At 33.5% G+C, this 16,466-nt stretch overlaps 1 protein-coding gene across 14 annotated transcripts; it reads right to left on the bottom strand.

Moving 5' to 3' along the window:
- Window positions 1-3,845: 3,845 nt before the first annotated feature.
- Window positions 3,846-11,224, bottom strand: LOC120074101 (OVARIAN TUMOR DOMAIN-containing deubiquitinating enzyme 7). 14 transcript variants are annotated; one of them, XR_005480891.1, is made up of 13 exons: window positions 10,813-11,206; window positions 8,936-9,042; window positions 8,544-8,619; window positions 7,974-8,123; window positions 7,473-7,534; window positions 6,673-6,757; window positions 6,405-6,548; window positions 6,177-6,297; window positions 5,588-5,712; window positions 5,397-5,494; window positions 5,160-5,302; window positions 5,034-5,075; window positions 3,846-4,292 (listed from the first exon to the last, which is right to left on the bottom strand). XR_005480891.1 is itself a non-coding variant. In XM_039027105.1 (13 exons), the coding sequence occupies exons 1-13, from the start codon at window positions 10,858-10,860 to the stop codon at window positions 4,405-4,407; spliced, it is 1,203 nt and encodes a 400-aa protein (XP_038883033.1). In that variant the 5' UTR covers window positions 10,861-11,224; the 3' UTR covers window positions 3,846-4,404. The 14 variants fall into 14 exon arrangements, 11 of the variants coding, with proteins under 11 accessions (XP_038883033.1, XP_038883034.1, XP_038883041.1 ...); XR_005480890.1 differs by having other exon boundaries at window positions 3,846-4,431; window positions 8,544-8,625; window positions 10,813-11,204; XR_005480889.1 differs by having other exon boundaries at window positions 8,544-8,625; window positions 10,813-11,203.
- Between the last annotated feature and the right edge of the window lie 5,242 nt (window positions 11,225-16,466).

Genomic DNA, 16,466 nt, shown 5'->3' with positions numbered 1-16,466 from the left:
TATTGACCTAATTTTTAAAACTTATTTTACTAAATCTACAGCAAGTCCTAATAAAATTGATGGTTTGGTCGCAGGTGTTTTGTATCCTATTGATAATGACTCATTGATAAAGTATTCACTACACAGTCTTGTCAAATTTCCACCAAACAATACATCAAGTTTGGTCGATCACAAAATTAATCAATCAATTGTAACATGATGCCAAATTTAAATTTGATAGTTATCATAAAATTGGTCGATATACATGTGTGTTCAATTCGAAGTGGTGGTTCTCCACCTAGAGGCTCAAATAGAGAAGCCAGTACGAAAAAAAGTTGTCAAAATTAAAAATATCAAATGCTTCGATATAGCACATATATATGTATGGAGTTTTTAATCCACTCATAAATTAAGGTCATATTTGGTTTAACTTTTCAATTTTGTTAGAATCATTTAAAAAGAAGATGAATTGTTTGGCAATTAAAAATAATTTTTGAAAATCTGAGTTTATTTTTTTATTTTATATCCGTGAGTATCAGGACTAGCTTACACGCACTTCGACTGATCTTATGGAACAACCTGTTTGACCTTACAACATTTGGGTGTTAAAGAAACCCGTAAGATATTAAATTCTAGATAGGTGACCACACTGGAATAAATCTATGACTCCTTAATTCTTTGACTTTTTTTTTATGTTCTCACTACCACAAAATAGGAGTTTATGAAATATATTGATTTGAGAAAAATACTTGAAATCAACTTTTAAGAAGAAAAAATGTTTTCGAGTGTTTATTGGTTAATCTATCTCCAATTTGTATAATATATAAAATTACCAAAATATATTCACTAACCATTTACCTCATTTTCACCATAATTGCTGCTAACTACCATCACCCTCTGCCTGCCACTTGCGGCGACGACCACCACCGACAACCTATAAGGTGATAAGCACCACTAACTCCAATGACAATAATCTTTGGTGGCCACATCCAGCAACAACTCCAACGACCACCTCTCGCAGTAACTTTGACAATTACCTCCAATGACAAACTACTCTAGTGACTAAATTCGTCAACTAATTGCATCGATAATTTCTAACTATCGACTCTACTAACTAACTTTGTTGGCCAATTTCATCAGTTGCATGCTAAAAAGGCAAAAACAAAAATTCGGATGTGAAAATGTTTTTGAATTAAGATTCGAAATTATTTTTTCATACTATTTATAGTCAACTTTTATAATACTTCAACATTGATAGAAACAATTTTTGTATATAACAAATCACACAAACTTGCATATAAAAGAAATTTTTGTAAAAATGTGATTAAACACATTAGTGTCTTTATAAAAATCGTACAAATAAAAATGAATTTGGAAAAACATTTTTTTTTTGGGTAATTTAAACTGGTCCTAAGTAATTTTTTTTCCGAAGATAAATTAAGTACTTTTTTTTTTTTTTTAAGAAGTTACCAAACAAAACTTAATTAATCCATGGTTAAAAGAACAGTCAAGTTTCTTAATCAAGTCTGGAAAGGCTAATTTATTTTCATTTTTCCTTTAAAAGAGATAAAAAAGAAAAGAAAACTTACGTTTAAAGGAAGATGACAAGAAAATTAAAGGCTCAATTGTTTGTTGTCAAATGGTAAGTCGCCAGAATTTTGTTAATAAAAAAGAAATAAATAAAACAAGTTTTGCAAATAAAGGCAGTGGGAGTGAGAGGGTACATTACGAGTTTATAAATTTGGAAAGAAATGCGTTTTCATCATACTAATTGTTTGCCATTTTAGGTTATTAGGCAATTTCACAGTCAATGTTTGATCTAATCCAATTTGTTTGATTCCTCTCTTTTCCTCCAAAGTAGGAAGTTTTTTGAACTCCAAATCATTTTCAATTATGGAAAAAGATGCAAAATTTATGAGACTAGTGATTGATGATATAATGGGGGGGAAAATGAAGATAAGTTTAGCTTTGAACAAGACAATATGATCAAAATAGATTATTTAATTATGTGATTGTCAAATACTTATCAACATGAAAATAAACTAATGATCAAAATGGAGTGTTTTTAACGTATTATTTTCTCATTTTTCCTAACTTCACCTCTTATTTAGCAAGTTTTCTTTTCTCAACTTTCTCTTTTTAGAGACGACAAAGAAATCATGCGACTTGTGAGATACCATTATGAAATGGAAATTATGGTGGCGATGGAACAAGAAGCTTTTAAATTTATTTTCTCTAAAAAATATCAAGGAACTTCCCGTCTCAGACCCTTTGCAGAAAGAGGATTTTTTTTTTTTTTTTTTTTTTTTTTTTTTTTTAAAATTAATAATATAATTATTAATTATTTTTAAAAAATTACAAAATTTGTTCCTCAGTCTGAACTTTTAGGTTATTTCTTTCCCAACTTTCAAAATTGCATACTTAGTCTTTGAACTTTGATATTTTCTAAAACTCATGAATCTACCAAACACAAAATTGAAAAGTAAGACCCCATTTGATAATCATTTGATTTTTATTTTTGATTTTTAAAAATTAAATTTTATAAACTATTTCACCTACATTGCATACTTGTTAATTTTTTTTTATTTTGATTATAAAATCAAATGTTTCTTTAAAAAGGCAAATTATTAATTGAAAAGGAAAAAAAAACAAAATTTAAAAACAAGAAAACAAAATTGTTATCAAACAATAAAAAATTATGTGATATTTGTTTTTAACAAAAAAAAAAAAAAAAACTAAAAACTGAAATGATTATCAAACAGGGATTTAAATAATATTCAATTTCAATCTAGTAGATAAATAACTTTTTAACCAAAAAAAACAAAAAGGTCCTGCAGTTTATTAAATAGTTTGGGATGCGCAGAAAAAGACAATTTACATAGTTGATTCATTGTGAAACGCATTTATATTGTGAATGTAATATTAAGAAAGCAAAATACAAAATGAGCACATTGAAAGAGATAAGTAGAGACGATTTATTGGACGTCGTTGTGAGTAGCACAGTTAGTACAAAGGCTCCCTCGAAGGACCATTGGACAAGTTACCATGTGCCCTGCCCCCTGCTGCACCACGCAAACGTTTTGTCAATTAACATACAGACATCTTTTTCCTTTGTGTGTAAACCTACCAACATTCATCACCTTCTTTCTTTCTGAAGGTACATGGTAAGTGCTGCCACTATATTCTATATTCTTTACAACAAATTTAATGCTTCATTCATCACACATCATGGATCTTAAGTCTGTCTCCATTGCTTGCAATAAGAATTTCAAGCCTACCCTTTCAAATTGGACATTCTAATCTTCAATTCATTCTACATATTGAGGTGAAGAATTATTCAGAGACTATTAACCAATCCTTAAAATGAAAAAAAATAAAAATAAAAAGGGTAATGCATGCAATCACATCAATAGAAGAGAGCTCCTGTCCAGCTGCTGCTATGTTTACAAGAGCAAGGAGTACAGTGCAAACAAGATGTAGAAATGAGGTCTCCTTAAAATGCAACAAACAACTGTTGTTCTCAAACATTGGAATGGAACCCAAAGGATGCTTCTGCAGTTTATGATTGAACTTGCTAATCTCGGTTCCAAACACTTGCCAATTTGAACTGACTCAACTCTTCCCGGACATGGTAGTTTCGGGATTCAAGCTTCACAGGAGCCCCAAAAACCTAGAGAGAGTAAAGGGCAGGCAATACTTTTTCTTGGAGGCTCGGTGACCAAGAAACCAAGAGAGAAAACGGTCTGTGAATCATAGCTCGGTATACAATTCAATTGAATGCAAGAATAACGGAGCCACATAAAAGTTTACGCAGCAGATAATTACACACATACTACTACAGAATGCAAAAGTGCACAAGGAATAAATTTCGAAATGCTAGCTTTCCTTAATAGTCCAAGACACAAGTGAAAGCATATAAATCTCATCAATCTTTTCTTGATTGATATAATAATTTTTTGCATTTTCTCAAATCTGCCACTTCCATGAATACAGGAAAACTTGAAATCAATGTTTTGTGTATGTAGTGGGTGCGAAATTTCACTTGTTCCATTTCACGATACTATTAACTGAAGATATTGATCGTGGGTTGATTGGCAGATTAACCATACTATAATTTCAAATGTACTGTGGTTACGATTGCAACATTAATTCCTGGAGGTGGGTGAATTTGAACTTTGGCAAGGATTGGCAGCACACATTCATTTTTGTGAGCTACTGCTTCTATACTTCAAGTCCAGTTGGCTTCAGCAAACATCCAGCCTTCCATAGACGTACAAAGGGGAAGCCATCATTCTTCATTTTCCCAGTAACCACTGGCTCATTGTAGAAGGAAAATACCACAACCAATCAGTGATAGATTACACCATCATATATCCCCAACTTGAAGACATCAGTATGATGCAAATTTTGATTATGTAAAAACAGCTATTTTAAACATAATGAAGGGAAGCCCTGCAAAGAAAATGGGGTCATCCATATATGGACAGACACAGTGCTCCACAATTACGGGAAAGTGAATAAAAAGTAAACATAAAAAGCAATAGAATTACAGTTCACGATATAAAAAATCTAAATTGAATAGTAAGCATTTTCATTTTTCTTAGTTTCTGCAATACTTGAGGTTTGAACAAAGAAAAAAAATGGTATGAAAAACACCATACCAGTGGATAGAAATAAGAAAATATTTCGAGACAAGTTTGATGTCGTGAGTCAGGTTGAACTAGACTCAAGGTTTATACTTGTCTATGAAGCACAGCATCGAATCCATTAATGTCATCCTCCTAAACGAAGTTTAATAATAAATGTAATACCTTTACTGTTCTTTTTTGTAACTAGTCTTTTTTCTTCCTTTTCGAAATGTTTTGTCATTATCCTATTTGATTGTACCCCCTATTTTCCAAATACAGTTGTATCCTTTATCAAAAACAACAACCGTGATAAGAGTTGGGAGGAGAAAAGATCCTTCAACTGTGCGAAATTTGCTGGTAAACATCGGTCACAAAACCACATAAAGGAACCGTTGAAAAAGAGGTAGACTATTTTATGTCACTGACCTGTGATTCCAAACTCTCTTTAAGCTGCGGCAAAAATGCCTCCTGAAACAAAATAAAGTAATGTTCTCAATACAAAGTTACTGAGAAACGAATGAGACAACATTAATCAATTAAATGGCTTCATACGGCCAGATGAAGATCAAATGCAAAGAGCTCCCAAGTCATGTGGCAATCCATCAGATCCGGAGGACACTTCAACTTTAGCAGGTCCACCTTTCTTGCCCGCTTTCCTTTCCTTTCTAGTCTTCTTGGAGTCAATAGTTTTATTCCTGTTACAAGAAAAGCTTCGTATTACACATACACTCTTTTAAAAACTCAAATTCCATGTCTTCTCTTTTGATGTGTGCAGGTGGAGAATCATACACTATATACTTGCCAGACGAACTGGCAGCAAGTGATCCACAGCAAGCTTTATGTTTCTTTTTTGAGCCACATGGGCAGACTTTATTCCTTGGGATCCTCTGATAAGAGAAGGGGAGAAATATCAGCAGCTACGGCCACTGTAATAAGAACAAGAGGGTGGGAGGAGATCATAACTAGCAAAGAAAAAAGACCTTGTCATTGGATTGAAAACTGCTGCAGTTAGAATGTTTAGTGTTGTGACTAGAAGAATCAACTTTGTCATGCTTCTCTTCTCTTTGCTCTTCCAATTGCTCATAATCTTTTGTTTCATCAATACCTGAAGATTTTCAGAAATCTTGATACATATTGAAGGAAAATTATGGAATCCAATGATGACAAGAACATTGCAAAAGTGTTGTCTCCAGAAAAACAAAATTCTTTTTTCTGGCATTTTCTTCCCGCAGAGTGAAGGCACATGAAAGGAAAATGAGATGTAAACTTATCCACCTTCATTTATATGATAGACAAAACTCAAATTGAAGTTTTCTGAAACCAAGGCAATAAGAGCATAAGAGGGCATAACTCCAAACCATGAGTCATTGCTAAATTATCAGGGAAGCATTAATGCTATCTGCATTTCAAGTTTTTCGTCACAAATTCCAGGAGGGGAAAAAAATCTATCTTCCACTTTTTATGCAGATAGTGCACAAGTGTTAGAATATCTTGACAAAGTAAAATTTAATATTGTCTACTAATTTTAAATTATTCTAGAAAGGAAGGAAATTGATGATCCGACATTACCAAAAGAAGAATCCATATGACACGAAGTCGATTCAGTTGGCTCTTCGTGTTCTTTTGCTGCTTGTTCTGCCACCAGAAACTCTACTGCAGCATCAACATCACCATCAACTTGGACCAAAACCTCCCAAAATATGAAAAGGGCAACAACTCGTAACTAAATAGTAAATAAGTTGTAAGAGAATCAATTAGATGGACATGGGAAACCAGCAAATAGCATGATGTAATCACCTTTTCAACTTTTTTAGAATCTTGACAACCACTACCTGCCATAACTAATTTAACATTTCCAGGACTAGTAGCACTTTCACCTCTCTTTTGAGAATTAGAGAGAACTTTTCTTTGAAGTGAGCTTGCTGAAGGAACAGTATCACCCTTCCAAAGAAAAACAAGTAAATAGGCTACTAATACATTGCTTTTAATCTCAGTTAAAATAAGCATAGCTTCTATAAGAAATATATATACAGGGGAAAAAAGAAAAAGAGAATGAGAAACTGACTTTGATTATGATTAACCTGGCTGGGCCAGCACATGTGTCTTCCTTCGACCGCACACTATTATAATGTTCCTCGTCATGATAAGATCTGGGCAAAAATTTCAACTGGAAGTCAACAAATAGATCATGCAAGCCAAATCATCATAATACTGGTAGATTTTAGGCACTAACAACCAGAATCCCAAATACATTGCCATAAGAAGCACAGATAATATTGACAGGTCATACTACTACCCCACACTATGATGTTACATATAACATCAATGATAAATGCAACCAACATGATCAGAAAAAGAGGATTTCAGATTGATATTTTCAAATACCAGCGTTAACATCAGTGTTCTTATGTTTGGATATGTTGTGAAGATAAAAGAAACTAGAACCTTACAAACACCCACTTCAAAACTTTTTTCAGTCATGTTAATTTTCTCTTTCTTACTTATTTTAATATCTAAAAAGAAGTATCATTCGCATTTCCAACTCATTTTGCTAACAGCTGGTCCTAAGAGTTGAATGATTGTAAATTTTCGATCTTGTCAGAAACTGATCAGTAGAACAACAAATTTACAATTGTATTTTGTAATAGCTACTTCAAGGCATATGTTTCGAAATACGATGTAATTTAAGTTTACAATAAGAAGCTATTAGCATCTATTTTAAGAATATCTCTTACCATTCACATAAATACAGCACCAAACACATTGCACCTAATTAGATTCATATTCAAAATTTCTTCAGACCTATTCAATCAACTATAGGAAAATTTAATGGCAAAGGCACAATAACAATCATCGAACACTTACAAGTGAACCATACGAGCTTCTCGATCCTCAAAATTTCGTATGTACCATCGAGGTGATGACATCTATACAGTTACAAGCAAACAGTAAACAACGGTTCTGGCCAGCTAATATTATATAACTCATGATGTCTATTTGGTAGCCGATAAATCAAAATTTTAGCTGAGGAACGGCTTTGAATAGTAATAATAATTAAAGTCAATTATACACAAAATATACACAGGGTCACCAATATAAATACTAAATACAATAATCGGCCGTCATGAGTTCCAGGATAGACACTTAAATACATGTCTTGTTAAGTATTAAACAATTTCTAGTAAATACAGGCTTACAGCAGAGGAAGCACCCTTTTGTTCTGTATTACATAGTTAGCACTACATTGGTCATCATATTTGCTCAAAGAATGGAACGTGGTGTTGGTTATTCAATTTGGAAGATAACATGGAAAAGTACAGTACAGGAAAGAAACAATGGATTCAAGAGTTTCAAGAGAGTTCTCACCCGGTGAATGCATATATTACAATGAGTAACAAGAGAAGCAGCCTGCAGTTCTAGATGTCCTGCCCAGGTACCATCCTTTTCCATGGAATCACAATATTCATCAAATGGGACATCATCCTCAATAAATGGCTCAAACATTTCACGGTTCTTCTGTTAATGACATTTTATAATTCATATTACGAAAAAGATTCGTAGGAAGCAGGGGGAAGACAGAGAGGAGACAATTCCAATGAAACAAAGTGTGAATTTATATGAATCCAAGTGACTTGAGCCAAATTGCAGCATAATTGGATGACAACATAGAATCAACTGCAGACAGAACTAATCCACAGAAATTTTGCAAGGTATTAATAACAAAATTATGGATTGCAGACCAAATAAAAGATTCGGCAATTTTTCTAATCTAGTCAGATATTGTAATGAACAGTGCATAAGGAATACTAATGTACTGTAGTTACTATAAAAGGTTAAAAAAATAATGTCTACTAGGAACATTTTATACCCATCATAAGAAAGTATGTTTAAGTACAATGCCAGAGTTCACAGGAGAAGCTAGTTCCTCATACATACCAAAATATATTGAACAACCATCTTCCGATACTTTCCATGTTCCTCTTGATCGCCATCTAACTGATCTGCAAGGGCCCTGCATCTTATTGATATTAATACATGAGTACTTTTAGATAGAACATAATCCAAATAAAAAATCTCTTGAAAATATGAGCATAAGACAAGTCAATTGATAAGCATGCAAACCATTTGCAACCAAAATGAATGAATATCTCATAAGTTTAGAGCTATATGCATCGTGCAGTATATGTATACAATACATTGATTGAAGGAAGAGGTACACATGAAACCACCAAGAAAATATGACATCTCCCCAGCTGTATCCTCGGGCAGTTACTAGTCATATATGATTCTCAACAAGAACAAGATGCATTCATCTAATTATTCCTGACCTGAAAAAACAATTACCATCTGCAGTCACTTGAACAATTTGGAGGTTTAATAAGTCAAGCTGAGCACGAAACTGAGAAATATCAGGTGACTTTCCAGACCTTTTGTTCTGCCAATAAAAACCGTTTTCATAGAACACTAGTATTAGAAGAAAATATGACCATCCAGCACATAAAATCAAACTCGAGGAATTAGAGAGTGAACATATTGAAGAAGAAGAAGAGACTATAATGTAAAGAGTGAACATATTGATATACATTTCGGTGCACTGAAGTGAAGCTACTAATTAGTTATTTTGTCAAAAATTGGATCTGAACGGAGGAATGGAATTTGCCTAGTTTTCAGCCATCAACTAATGTTACCTTTAACCTCGAAAAGTATCTTGCAAAGAAATATTCTTCCCTTTAAGTAACCCAAGACTTCTTGCTAGGCAACAATTCTTATTTTTCATTTTTCTCTTACCATTGCAGCTGTGAACAGTTAACCTTTAGAGAAGGTTGCTAGTGACTTATTAACTGTTACGTATGTTGACTAAACTTAAAAGCTACCATTAAACAAACTGACAACACTTATCCTTGTTAAATTACCCCTGACCCTAAAAACTCTGGCCCATAAATCAGAGTATATTTAATGGTTTTAGTATATTCTTTAACTCCCGCAAACTAAAAGAACTCACTATTAATATCAAATAAGATTAGATTGATATAGCAGGATATTTGAATTCAAAAGTTCCTGCTCTGATACTACATTTCAGTATCACTAAACGCAAATGATAGGCTATAATATATTTTTAAACTTCTTAGAAGTGAAAATAAGTGAGGACAATTATCTACATTGATATGAGGCATTTTGGGTGAAACCAAAAGTAAAGTTATGAGGGTTTATGTCCATGAAAGACAATATCATACCAATGTGGAAATAGTTGAAGGTTCATTGTCTCCTTATAAATTGGCATCAAACGATCTAAACCTAATTGTGTGTCAAAAAAAAATCCACAGATTCCGAAGAGAATTAACAAAGTCTCATTGCTAACATTGTGGATGAATATCTGGATGGAACAAAAGTGCTTGAGTGACAAGCATAACTCTTCTATCAGGTAGAGGAGTAGATCTTTGTTTGAGGATAGAAGATTAAAGGTGTGTTTGGAATACATTTTCAAGTTTTTAATTTAAAAAAATAAGTTACTTTGGAAGAAATTAAAGTGCTTAGCAATCACTCAAAATAACTTTTTACGTATATTTTAATCAGTTTTTATCAAAAGTGTTTAAATAAAAATGAGTTTTTTAAAAAACGTTTTTTTCTAGAGTCAATCCAAATAGGCCCTAAAGAGTGCAAGAACTAGTCAGCCTCAAGAACATTCTACAATATGATCTGTGGTCGTGTTCTACATGGCTTTACTCTAGGCTTTCATAAGAGGAAAATCTCGTAAGTGATTAGGAGTGGCCAGATGAGGAGAGACTCAAGAGTGGTATTTTGTTCTAGGAAAATACTGCTAGAGTGTAAACAAAATCCGCTAGGGAAGGAAGTGATCATAAGTATATAGCTCCAAGTGAACAATACCATACCAATTTCAATTTGGAGATAGGTGGAGGTTTTATTGACCATGTCACCACTATGCTTAAAAAAAAAAAAAAGAAAGAAAGAAAGAAAGACAAAATCAACAATAATAAAACTGGAAATTTGTAAAATTAAATAATGATGAAGCTAGTTCAGAAAATTGGGGTAAATTGAACCCCAATGAGAACTTGGGATGAGGCAGCATAAGCATATATTTGGACGCTAATTACCGAATCCGTGTAAGCTTGCATTAGGAATAGAACAGAAACAAGAAAATGATGGAAGGCGTAGAGTTGAGAAAACGAGAGACAGAAGGAATTACTTGTGGGTGTCGCTTAGAGTTGAACTTTTGGTGCTTGGTTTTAACCATTCCCACCAAACCCTGAACAACGCTTTCCGCGGCTTAATGACTCGCAGTCGCAGCCGACCAGTCGACCACCGTGTGTTTGCTGTGTTGGATTCCAAAGGTTGCGGCCTGAGTTACCAACAATTGTTCGTTATCGTTACTGGGTTAGGCGGCGCTGTTCAAACGGAAATGCTCCGATCTCTCCCGTTTCTAAATTCTCTAGGCTCTACCGTACCAGAATACGAAATCATACTTAATGTATGATTTGATTTGGGATATTTACCGCAAATACCAACTACCAAATATTAGGGGAAATTAAAAATATATATATTCCACTAAAGATTAGGGGCGGTTTGGGAAATCAAAACCACTTCCAATTTTCGGATATAAACCGTCTGTAGCCATTGATTTCAAAACCAAACATTTATGGTTCAGCTTTTAATTAACATAATCTTCAAATTTCTAGGAATCCGAAGTTTGATCCTTCATGAATTGTTGTATTTTTTAGGAGAAAAAAAAAAAATGAAAGAAAGACATTTGTGTTATATTCAATATTTCTTCACGTGTGAAGGATAGTAGATTCAAAAATTGCATTTCAAATCCAATCAAAGTTGTTCAAAATATGTTTGGTTACATATGTATAAACAATAAAAATAATTAGAATTACTGTCAACATGAATCTAACTCATATATAAATCATACTACCAATTAAGAGTTTGATTGAATCTCAACTACTATTGTGAATTCCACTTCGATCAAGAGGTTAAATTTGGAATCCTTACCCTTAATTATTCGAACATACCTTGTCAATAATTTTATATAATAAAGTTGAGCGCTACAAACCTTATTAAATTATTAATTGTTACTCGAACAATCATTCTATTAAAAAATTTTACTTTATTACATAAAATTATTAACTTTAAAATTAAAACAGGCATAGTTCAATTGAATTTGAAGCTACTAATCGCATTACCTCTCTTAATTCAATAAAAATAGAACACATACAAAATAAAGTAAGAACTTTAATCAACATTCCAACTTTTTTTTTAATTGAAGTGTACATTGAGTTATTATTCATTTGTCTAAAAACGTTCGATCAAACTTTAGGACAAATTATAAATTTAGTACATTCAAATGGTTAAAACATTACATTGTTGATTAAAAAGATAGACCACACAAATTTTTGAAAATTTTGAAGTAAGAAATTGAGAATATAAATTAGGCCATGTTCACCAAACAGTAATGAAAATTAGTATAATTATAATAGAATTTTATTGATGGATCAATTATAGTGAGCTTGAATCGTAAGATTGCTTTTGATCGTGTTTACTTAAAATTATAAATTTTTGTCATATTTACTGTTACGGTTATCGTTACCGTTATCTTTGAGGGTCAAACGGTAACAGTAACAGTAAAGATGTTAAAATTCATAATTTTTCCTCTGGAATAATAACAATGGTAACGCTAACAGTAATGATAAGACGTAATTTTCAGATGCAATTGGATTGAGCACACTCTCATCGTCAATTAATTTGTATTTTTTTATTATATATTTGGAAGTGGACCACATGTTCAGTACAGATGCAAATCACAAGGAAACAACACCAAAAGTAATCAAATGGGATCAACTTTTCACATTATCATTGATTTATTAACTTTTCATTGGGATAAACATGGCCTTAAGTGAGAAGGAGGAGAATGAGCATTGATTAGGTGATACACCGACACAAAATAATCTCATCTCCCACTGTAAGGTGAGAAACCTCAATCCTAGGATCAGCTGCCCGTGCTTGGTTGAACTCCAACACAAAACCCTTTACAATACCTAATGTAGCTTTTAGGGGGTCTTAAATCATCGATTGTCCCAAAAGCTTAAGCTAGTAGGTGAAGGTAAATTCGATTAAGGATTATTATAAATTTGATCCATTTTCAAAATTTATTTTCATAAATGTCCAAATTTTTTGATAGTATGTAAGGTTTAATGAAATTTTCGGACTAAAATACCCTTGAGTGTGGTGGATGACTGGAGAGATAATATGGCATTGGAACAAAAATTCATATTTATAAAGTACACTAAACTTAGAGAGAAAATACATTTATTTGTTGAGATTTTATTTTTTTTAATTGGAGAGAGAAAATACATTTATTTGTTAGAGATTTTATTTCTTTGTTTATTGGAGAGAGAATATGCATTTAATGAAAATTTATTTTCAATTGATTTCACATACTAACTTATTGGTTTTTATGATGAATTCCTTTTCATTGTGAAATTCTTTATTATATATAGATGATGAAAACAGACTACTATACAGCTGTCTTAAGTTCGGGTCAGATGGATCACTCAATGCAAGTGTATTAATTTCATTTGGATTTGTCAATCAAGTTGGAATAGAATAATCAATCCTGGCTAGCTTTCAGGACCAATTGAAGGCCCCCCGGCCGGAATGCGGTAGGCGAATGTTCCCATAGAAGCAACTTGGACACTACTTTGGAGGCGCCCGGTTGATTGATCTCTAGAGTCTCCGCTTTCGCTCGGGTAGGCTCAAGATCAGTATACTTAAAAAAAGAAATTTGCTGCCGGTGGACTGCCGAGCTACAAGTCCCACGACACAGGAGCGGGATTCTCTAAAAAGCCAAGGTCGCGGGTGGCCAAGAGGGCCCACTTGGAGACTTGGGATCTCAGCAAGAAATGCGAAGGTTGCAATAATGAAAGTCGGCCGGCCGATAAGCGAAAGAGAATCTACTAGTTTAGTTCAGATTTGAGTAGGCTGATAATAGGGAAATACGTCTAACCCTGGGAACCGGATCAGATGCCCGGCTCAAATTTTTATCAACAAGTTGGAGGTATGGCTGAGTGGCTAAAGGCATAACCCCCCTCATTACCGTACGTGCGACTCTCACCGCATACGCTCGCACAAAGACTCCTAAATCCATCCCGAGCCTTTTCTTCCACCTCTCCTCTCCAATCCTCGATCAAACTTGTGTTCCCCAGGCGCTATGAAATGAAGGTCTTTCCTTCGCCTATCGTATGTATTGGCTTGGCTTCGGATAAATAAGAAAGTAATCGTTGGCGTTTTTCGAGAATTTTATGTAGACCTCTTTGAGATAAATAGTCTTTTTTGTGCAATTCCAAATGTGAAGTAAGTCTTCGTATCTTATTGGTGAAATTGACTACTTGAAATTCAACCCAACAGTGTTCTGTCTCATTGGTCCTCTCATGCTAGAATTGGCTAACCATTTCTACTTCTCAAAAAAAGAATACCAAGACAGCTAATTATTTGTCAAAAATCAAATAAATAGAGAAACGACTTCTTACCCTTTTTTCAAAGGTCACCGATCTATCACGTCGTAGGAACTTCCCTTTATGACTAAAATGAAAGGAAAGGTTCTATTTCTGTAGAACAAATCAAGAATCAAGAAAGGAACTTGTGCTAAACTTGCTTTCCTTTCTCATTACCTTGGACTATCGGTTGAGACTCTCCGACATCCGTCAAACTCTTGGTCTATTCCTTAGTTCCATTTCCTTCTAACCCTGTCCCTTTGAGTAGTGCTTGACGATAGAAGCAAACAAGTTGGCTATGATAGATTGGGCATGGTAAGGAACGAGATGAATACAGAGGTTAAACAAGCATCCCACACCCAAAAGGTGCCCCACATAGGTCTTCCTCGAAACCCCCCAGTCACTAAAGTAAACAACGTAAAAAAAACACCCATTTCTGTACCGGTTCTGGAAGGGCTTGGTGGGTTAGGAACGTTTTCAATATGATGATTTTTCCGTATTTGTTTGATGAGAAATGCGAGACAAAAAGGGAACTCATCTTTGCTTGAGAGAACCATGTCGAAGGAACTCGACAAAATGACCCCGTAACTCATGGTTATTTTAAATACCTTAGAACATTTTGTTAGGTATTTGAAAATATTCTAACCAATATATGAAATATACTACCGTTTATAAATTAGAGATTGACTTAATGTTTAACATTAATCACAGTATAAATCAATATATGAAATATACCATGGTATACAAATCTCATATTGGCTTATTGTTCGACATAAATCACAATGTATATCATAATTTACATCACAATATATATATCATATATACCATTTAAGTAGTCAGAAATCCCAACCAAAAATTTGTATATATATCATAATACATGAAACATAAAAAAACACATGAAGCATAAAAAAAAACTCTCATTTATATCAAATAAACGAATAAATATATCACACTATATATCAAATTTCCTACAAAAGCTAAAGAAGAAATGGAGAAAAAGTATATAAATCATAGTATATATGAAAAAAAATATGAAAAAAGTTCTTAGGTTTGCATATGCAAGAACCCTCCCCCATCTTCATCTATTTTTCCTCTTTGTGATACCTTACCACTGTCGCTATCACAAATAAAACATGAAGAGAAGGAACCCGATTAAAGAAGAGAAATCTGAAAAAGGAGCCTGATCAGAGTAGTCTGTTTTCTTAGAAGGAACTCGATTCGGCCATTCGTCGTCCATCGTTTGTCATTCCTCATTTGCTCAGAGTCAGCCATTTATCCGCTTTGAGTCCACCATTTGTCCGCTTCGAGTCCACCATTGTCGTTCATTTGCTCTGAGCCTGCCATTGTTGTTCGTCCGCTCTGAGTCCGGTGTTTGTCGTCCAGTGTGGTCACCGGTGGGCTGCTGTGAAGGTGGAGAGAACAAAAGATAGAGAGCGAATAAGTGGGGGGTTTTGAAAAAAATGGTTAAAATAAATCTTGCATGTGAATCAAGGAAATTTTTTAGTTTTCTTTTTTAAAACATGTGCAATTGGTTATAGGTTGAGGATAAAAACGTAATTGTGTTGGAGTCGATGCCCTAAATCTCATGGTTTCGTAGTTTGTAAACTTTGTACACAAATTATTTATTTAATAAAATAAGATGTTATTCTATTCGACATTTAGTTGCAATAACCTAATCCAATAAACTAAGATCCAAGGTTATTTAATGTAATTTAAACATGTAGGTAGATCATATTTAATAATAACCTAAATGGTTTATAGTATATGGATAAGGTTAGGTACCTTATCTTTGTAACACTACCGATATAACCCACTTTTAAATTATTACAATAGTTGTGAAGTATTATAAACGATTTTATTTTAATCGTTCATGTAGAGACATGTAAGTAGGGGTATCCTATACAAAGATTTTGTATAAGACCAGACCGTGAAATGATTAGTCTCTCTTTATAACGCTGTTAGTTGAAGAGATTAACATTTCACTAGGATGGCCATAGGTGACTTTGAAGGGATCGAATCCCACAGCGGAAGCGTTTTGTTAGAACGTCTTACATCCTGCAATCGATTTTATATTAAATAAAATCATTATACAAAAAAAAATATATGAACATGTAAACTAGCATGCATTACGGAAAAGATTAGAACGATTCTTACCTTTGTAGATTTTCAAGTACCACGAACAATCCTCTCATAGTTCCAATGAACGGATCTCCAACGATCTTGATCACAAATAATTTATTGAACAATCTTTAACACTACCACGAGAGTAACCTCGTTATTCTGGGATTCTAATTGAGGGATAGGTGGTATCCAACTATTGAGAGAGGGAGAGTAGAAAAGGAGTTTTGGA

Source organism: Benincasa hispida, chromosome 3, assembly GCF_009727055.1.
Source record: "Benincasa hispida cultivar B227 chromosome 3, ASM972705v1, whole genome shotgun sequence".
Lineage (NCBI taxonomy): Eukaryota > Viridiplantae > Streptophyta > Magnoliopsida > Cucurbitales > Cucurbitaceae > Benincasa > Benincasa hispida.
The sequence above is the reverse complement of the archived record's forward strand: the minus strand, read 5'-3'. Positions and strand labels throughout refer to the sequence as shown.